Genomic DNA, 8,425 nt, shown 5'->3' on the forward strand with positions numbered 1-8,425 from the left:
GCCGCGAGCGAGAGGAGGCCGGTCCGGACCGCGGGCGTCTTCGACCGAGGCCGCGCTCCCTGCACAGTCACCCTCCCCCGGGCAGGGGGAGCTGAACCTGGAGACAGGGTGGCGGGGCCCGCGGCTGCCTGGCTTTCCTCCCGCCCTCGCCCTGTTTTTAAAGGAACGCGCACGCAGAGGTGCCCACCGTGGGGAGCCGGGGTGGAGGAGGCCGGAGCAGCCGGCTGGCGCGGTTTCTGTGGAACCGGTTTGGGCGCCTCTCCCGCGGCCACACCCGCGCTGCGAGCCGCTTCGGCTGCCGGTCTCCTCCTGAGCAGCGGCGTGAGCGGCCGCCTGCCCCGCGCGGGGGTCTCGGCGCGGCTGAGCTCAGAGAAAGGCGAGAGGGAGCATCTGCCCGCACCCCTGCGGCCATGCGCCCCACGCGTGGGTCGGGTCGGGCGGCCCGGCCAGGGCAAGCGGCCCTAATCACACCTAGACAGCGACCTAGGTCCCAGGCGGCCTTCAAGGCCACTGGCGAGTGGAGATGATGGGGAATCTTGAACTGTCCTGGTTTCTTAATTTTTTCCCCAAAATGACCCCCTGAGTCATTCCACCAGACCTAACAGGACGGGGGCGTGGTGAGGGCGCCAAGGCCAGACCCTAGTGCTTTTTAAAATTTTTAGTTAGAAGTACTCTTTATTTTTTCCAAGCGATGAGACATAATTCACATATCATACAGTTCACCCATTTAAAATGTACTGTTCAATGGTTTCTAGTATATTTACAGTCGCACAACCATAACCACAATTTTCTAACATTTTCATAACCTTCCCCACCCCTTTAAAGAAATCCCCTTTAGTTACCACTTTCCAATGCACAATCCACCAGGCCTGGACAACTTCTAGTATACTACTAATATAGGCTCGTCTGTTCTGGACATTTCCTATGAATGGAATCATACTAGTATGAGGTCCTTTGTCACTAGTTTCTTTCACTTAGCAAAATATTTTCAAGGTTCATCTAGGTTGTAGCATGTATCAGTACTTCATTCCTCTTTATGGCTGAACAATATTCCCTTGGATAAACATTTTATCCATTCATTCATTGACGGACGTTTGGGTTGTTTCAGACTTTTGGCTATTATACATAATGCTGCTATAAACATTCTTGTACAAGTTTTTGTGTGGATGTATGTTTTCATTTCCCTTAGGTAAATATCCAGGAGTGGAATTGTTGGGTCAAATGGTAACTCTATATTTAGCTTTCTTGGAACTGCCAGACTTTTTTTTTTTAAACCATTTTACATTCTTACCAGCAGGGTATGAGAATTCTGTTTTTCCACATTTTCACCAACACTTGTTATTATCTGGCTTTTTGATTATAATCATCTAGTGGGTGTGTCTAGTGCTTTAAAAAATTTTTTTTGAGATATTCACATTACATAAAATTCACTATTTTAAGATGCACAGTTCAGCAGTTTTTAGTATATTCACTATGTTGCTCAACCATCGCCACCATCTAATTCCAAAACATTCCATCAGTTCAAAATGAAACCGCATACACTCCCATCTTTCCTCCTCCCCAACCTCTGGCAGTCCTTAATCTACTTTCTGTCTCTATGGATTTGCCTCTTTTGGATATTTCATACAGACAGAATCATATAACATGTGATATTTTGTGACTGACATCTTTCACTTACTATAATGTTTTCAAGATCCATCCATGTTGTAGCGTGTACCAGTACTTCATTCTTTTTTATTGCTGGAAAATATCCCATTGTATGGGACTAGTGCTTTTAAAACAATAGATGTTCTCTCTTTTCCTTGTCCTTCCCTCCCTCAAACAACTGTGCAGTGGCCTGTGGACTTTCTAGTGGTTATATCAAATCTATTATTATGCACAGCTAAGGTTGAATTATTTAGTGAGAGCTCAATAATGAATTTTGACATATTTTTAAAAATAGCCTGCTTATTTTAACTATGTAACAGATGTGACCCATTGCTTAGGTGACTTTGCAAAGTTAAGAATATGATTTTACTTTATTGCAGGTTTTTTTTTTTTAAATAGGAAAAGTAAGTAATTTACATTGTTGGTTAAGAAATCTGTTCTTTTAATCTTCGTAATGTTTTTTACAGTTTTCAATGCCTTTTTAGGGGGAAAGCATTTTATTTGTAGAAAAACTGGGGCTAAATTTGGAGACATTCATTTTTTAGGGTTTGGAATATACAATTAATGAAGAGAACAGCAGATGACTAGGTTGAATCATCTATATTTAAAGGTGGTAATTAGTCATATAAAAGAACAAAAGGAAGGAAAGAAAAGGATTTATTTCAAAATAATAAGATATCAGTTAGGACAAGTTTAATAAAATTCATAAGATTCAAATTTTATACCTATTTCAAAATAATCAATTTAGTTTTCTTATTGATTAATTATGGCTAAATTATGTTATTAGCTCATACTTAACCAATGTGTATGTGACACTATGAAGCAGATATTTTATTTAAGCTGTACGAAAAATTTTGAGATAGAGATAAATTCTATTTTTCACATTTCAAAGTCCACAAAGTGGAGGCTGAGGGGGGTAGTTATCCATATACCCAAATGTTTCTGTTTTGTTTGTTTTCCAAGTAATCTTTGCCTGCAATTAACAAGCAATATTTTAGGAGTAGGTATTTAATGGTTGCGTTGGTCGGGAGAGACTAAGTTATGTTGTGGAAGCAACCTTACATCTCACTGGCTGTAAGCAACAGTTGGTTTCTTGCTTGTGGATGAAATCCTCATTGCCCTCTGTCCTCAAAGTCCTCACTGGGTCTGACTGACTCATCAGGACATCCCCTCTCCATGTGAACGGTGCAGTGTGGCACCTTTCTGTCCATGGCTGCCTCCACAGTCACCCCAGCTGGGGAAGAGAGCACAGGAGAGTCTTGAAGCAGTAATTTCAGCCAATTCTCATCATTCACGGTAGTTATGTTCTGTAAAGTCACCACGAACACTGAATTAGGGAGCATTGAACCATTGCTCCTAGGGGAAATACAGAGTTAGGTTCCTGTGAGCCTCTGGTCACAACATTTTTGTCAACCAATCAATACATAACCTTGTTTTATGTGTGTTTCTGTATAAAGAAACCTTATTTAGTATACATTGTCGATTCATTAACATTAAACGCACGACAAACAGCACTGTAACTCACTCCTGAATGAAGCTTATTTAATACACACATTTTCTCCCTAAGGCACATCACAGCCTTCTCACAGTTAGGAACACTAGACATCACTTCAGCACTGGGGACCATTTTAAACAGCGAGATGACCAACAAAAAGTACAAAAATGCGAAAAACATGGCACTATGTAGATGCAAAAAACATGGCACTACATAGATGTGAAAAGGACATTGTTCAGAGAATGAGAGCTGAAACAAGAAGGCAGAGCTTCACCTTATCCGACCTCAGCTGGGAATGTGTGCACTGGGCAACTCAAATTTTCTGCTGCTCTATGTATGTGCGTGTCTGTGAGTCACTGCAAAGTGCCGCAAGTATTCACTGTGGGGTTAGAAATGTATTTCAGCAAGTGCACAAATTTGCAAATACAGCATCTGAATAATGAGGATCAACTGTAAATCTTTCCTACAGCACATAAGCCGCTTCCATCCACATTTCATTGACCAAAGCAAAGTCACTGGGTCTTGGCTAACTTCAAGGGGGCGTGAGAATGCACCATGGGTTCTTAAAGGAGAACATGAAGTATTGGAGAGAAGCACTAATGTCTATAATGCCATTCAGTCATTCATTGATTATGTACTCCATATGTGTGGCTGATTTTATTTCCCAAGGATGCAACATTATTTCCCATTCAATATGCTGTTCTTATAACATGACTTTGACACACCCATTGAGAGGTGGCGGTCTATGTTCTCCTTCCTTAGGCTTGTGACTACAGTAGAAGGAATACTGTGTGACTTCCAAGGCTAGATTATTAAAGCCTTTCACTTAGTTCTTCTTGGGACACTTGATCTTAGAATTCAACAGCCATGCTGGAGGGAAGCTCAAGCAGCTCATGGACAGCCATGGTCCTGCCTGACAGCTGGCATCAACCACTACACATGTGAGTGAGCAAGTGTTCAGATGATTCCAGCCCCTGCCATTGAGTCACCTCCAGACATCCTCAAGTCTTCCCAGCTGAGGCCCCAGAGGTCACGGTGCAGACACAAGCTATACCAGTAGTACCCACATAATCTGTGAGGATAATAATTTTTTTTCTATGATACTGTTTAGGGTGATTTATTTTTCAGGAATAATGACTTAAAGAGTATCTACTCTGTGTAGTGCTGTTGTGGGTATTGCTGGGTTTTAGCAATACATAAAATTTGGTCCTGGCCTTCACATGTCAAGTCATCTTTTACTCTGGAGTCATTCTTGCACACATAACATAATTAAATATTTGCTCTTTTTATAGTTACCACTGTCTCAAATGTGATAACTACAAAATGGGTAGCAACTTGGTATTCTAACAAGAAATGTAATCTTTTCTTCTGGCTGACTTCTTTAGTTTTGATGAGAATTGTAATACACATCTGTCATTTAGACACAAAACAACGCATGAAGCCCCTTCTACACTGAACACTTTGCTCAGTGCCTGATACATAATTGTTTGATAAATATTGGATGACTGCCAGCCACAGAATTTATCAGACACATACACACTGATTGAGTGTTTTCAGGAGCACCTGTGACCTGCCTTTCTTATGCACCACAGAAAAGGAAGAGACATTTATTGAACTGTCGGGTTGAGGACAAGAAAGCTAAAGTCTAAAGTTGGAAATATCTTTAAAAATTAAAACATCAGTTTTAATCAGAGTTAGGCTTGATAGAACTTCTGAGACTTTGGTAGGTGTTTATGAAAACAAGAGGGGAACATCCATACTGATTTTAAAAGGTTCGTGCTTTGAAGTAAAAATAGATGATCAAACATATCACAATTAGGTAGCTCACATTCTCAAAAGCACTTAAACTAAATCCTTGATGCAACTAAGATAAAATGTTCCAAATAGATCACTTGATTAAAGGCCATTTCCCAAAAACTTAGGATAGCTAAGATGTTCCCTTAAACTCTTACATTTGGGGTTTTCACTGTTGCAATAGAATTATGATATCAACATTATTTCTTGATTAGGATGAATTAAAGAATTGGTAGGAATTAAACCTGACTCCCTAATGACATTTTTTGAATAGAGGTTTTACAGTGGCTTAAAGCCCCGCTTCCTAGAAGAGGAGCTCCTCTGCTGGGATCCTGAACCCACCTGTAAACCAGTCAATTCTCAGCCTGCTTATGCGTCCTGCATAATGGTCTCGCCAGGTAGTTCTACACCTGATTTTGTGTCTGCATGTACAGAATGAGATCCAGGCATGGGGGAGGTGAGCGGTACATTAAAAATTGACTCCAAGAGGGAGAAAAAGTTTTAGCAGTAATGCCTGGGACATCTCATCTTTTAGATCAGTGCTTCTCAAGCTATCTGCTATGAAAGACCCTTTATTTATTTATTTTAATCCTGTTAATCGTAAATCAGTATGTGATTCTACTGCACAAGACTATATTGCAGCTCATGCTACAGGTTACTTAACCCACACGTTCTACAGTAATTTATTGGTCTACACCAATATCAGTGAGATGAGTTCACTGATCACGTGCATGGATTTTGTAAAAATGTTAAGTTGCTGTAAATGTCCCTAAACACTGACTCTCAATTTCTCTAATTATCTTATCTCAGACTGGTAACAAATATTTTGTGAGCCTGCACCAACTCATGGAATATGCCTTGAAGAACACTGATTTAGAGGACTGTCCCAATCTCCTGTCCAATTGGAACCTGATTTAGAGTCTCCAAACATTCTGCCTTGTAGTACCTCTGGGGTTCACTCTCTGGATACCTGGCTTGCATTACACTTAGGGAGGATTATTTACATATTAACATGAATTACGTAAGATTATTTTTTATATATTTGTATTCTGTTACTCATCAATTTTTACAAATTTATATTTAAATACATTATGTAAAATTCTATTTTAGCCTTGTCTTATTTATTTGATGTTTAGGAATATGAATGTTTTTTTCCAGGTTTATAATTTATTGTTCAAATTGACTATCACGTGATGAGTTGACATTAGCTTCTCCAGGCATGAAAACTCAACAGATGAGGTGCTGACAGGTTGGAATGCCTTGTGTTGCTTTTGCAGCTGGAGTTCCTTTAGACCTTCACTTAAGTCTAGGACAAGCAAAGCAGGGCCACTGTATGAGCACAATTCATTCTATGTATGAGAGTGTACTTGTGGGAATATTTTTTAATACCAGTGAGCTGGAATTGGGTATTAGTTTCTGGACCTGCCATAATTTCAACCTTGCCACAGTCACAAAACCTGCAGCCTGTGTCCTTCAATGTGGGCAGCTACCCCTCTGCCAGGTCCAAAGAAAGTGCCTCTTTCCTGGCTTAAACCCGAGTCTAAGAATGTGGGCTTTCATCTGAACTCTACTACTTTCTGTTGTGTGGCCTTGGACACATGACTCAGCCTCATCAAGTCTGTTTCATCGTTTGTGCAAATGAATGTTACTCATCTCACACAGTATTGTGGATTCTAAGATGAAATGCCCAATTATCTCTTAGCTCAATACCTTGCATGTTCTGCCCTGACAAATGTAGTTATTAGTATGGTCTTTTGTGATAAATTAATTTTTATTTCCTAGGGAAAAATTCTGATTTCTCTTGTTTGAACTGGGATAGCCCCCTCCCAGGGCTACATTGTAACTATTGTGGGCCCACCTCACTTTTGCCTTGGTGGGTCCCTTCTCCAACACTAATTATAGTTTATTGGTACAACAATGAATATATTTGGTCGCCAAAATTTATTTTTTTCTTTGAATTTTAAAAGAAATGAAAACATTTTCATGGGCCCCAAAAGTAAGATAACCTCTGGGGCTGGTTCAGGTGTGCTGATCGGCCCTGGTCCCACACATGCAATTTGGATGTTTTAGTTTCCCCGTGACAGAGTGAGAACACATGATGTATTATATGGGATGATAAATACAGAGAAGAGCTAATACTTGCTGTGTGCTGAAGGCAGACATGGGTTTTAACATTGGATCATCCCAACCACCCTCTGAGGCAGGTCCTATTATTGTGATAAAGGAATAAATAATGGATAATTTAGAAACAAGAAGATCCAATGCTTGAAATCAGGATATTAAATTTTTTCTCACTTTTTTCAGAATCCAGTTGAAGAAGAATGCTAATATTGGCCCTTTACAGCCTCCAACTATGTACATTGTTTGAGAACTTTGAGAAATTAGAGGACAAGAAAATGTATGTTAACTCTTTTTTTTTTTTTTTTTCGTGTCCGGCAACATGGATCGCAACCCTCAGTGTCACGCCCGTACTGGACCGGGACCCGCAACGGGATCGCAACCCTCGGTGTTGCTCCCACACCTTGCTCAGCCAGTGAGTGGCTGGTCTGTATGTGGGATCCGAACCCTTGGCGGGAGCGCCTCTGCGCTCCCAAGCGGCGCACTGTAGCAGTGCGCCACCGGGCCGGCCCATGTTAACTCTTTATATTCGCAGAGTCCGGCCTAGCAGTAAGAACACTGGGGAGCTCAAGAGGTCTGTAGCTACTTTTTTTTTTTTCGTATAATGTCTTCATTTGGTTTTGGCCTCATAGAATGAGTTAGGAACTACTTCCTCTCCTTCTGTCTTTTGGAAGATATTGTAGAGACTTGGTTTTTTTTTTTTTGTTTTTTTTTAAGGTTTGGTAGAATTCACTGGTGAACCCATCTGGGCTTTGCACTTTCAGTTCTGGAAGGTTTATTATTTACTCAATTTCTTGCCTTTTGTTGTTTTAATTGAGGACTTTATATGATTCTTTTTCCTCTCATTTCTTAGCATATGAATTATACTTCTTTTTAAAACAATTTTTAGTGGTTGCTCTAGAGTTTGCAATGTACGTTTACAGCTAATCCAAGTCTTCTTTCAAATAACACTATACTGCTTCACAGGTGGTGCAAGTACCTTGTAATAACAAAATAATCCTAATTCTTCCCACCTGTTTATCCTTGCTGTCATTTATTTCACTTATACGTAAGCATATGTAAGCACATATATGCATAAGCATACATAATCAAGTATGGTGTTGCTATTATTATTTTGAACAAACTGTTATCTGTTAGGTCAATTAAGATTAAGAAATATAAGGGCTGGCCCATGGCTCACTTGGGAGAGTGTGGTGCTGAGAACACCAAGTCAAGGGTTAAGATGCCCTTACCGGTCATCTTTAAAAAAAAAAAGAATAAGAAAAATAAAATTTTTAATTTTACCTTCATTTATTGCTTCTCTAATCTTTTTCCTTCCTTTATCCAAGTTTCTGACCCATATCATTTTCCTTCTCTCTGAAGAATGTCTTT

The 8,425-nt window shown here is 40.1% G+C and overlaps 1 protein-coding gene across 1 annotated transcript in view; it reads right to left on the reverse strand.

Moving 5' to 3' along the window:
* Positions 1 to 412, reverse strand: part of HEBP2 (heme binding protein 2) — an 8,547-nt gene extending 8,135 nt beyond the window's left edge. Inside the window, exon 1 of the mRNA XM_008575415.1 lies at positions 188 to 412. Coding sequence (XP_008573637.1) covers positions 188 to 412 — 225 coding nt within the window. The remainder of the gene's footprint in view (positions 1 to 187) is intronic.
* Between the last annotated feature and the right edge of the window lie 8,013 nt (positions 413 to 8,425).

Source organism: Galeopterus variegatus, unplaced genomic scaffold, assembly GCF_000696425.1.
Source record: "Galeopterus variegatus unplaced genomic scaffold, G_variegatus-3.0.2 Scaffold4, whole genome shotgun sequence".
Classification (NCBI taxonomy): domain Eukaryota; kingdom Metazoa; phylum Chordata; class Mammalia; order Dermoptera; family Cynocephalidae; genus Galeopterus; species Galeopterus variegatus.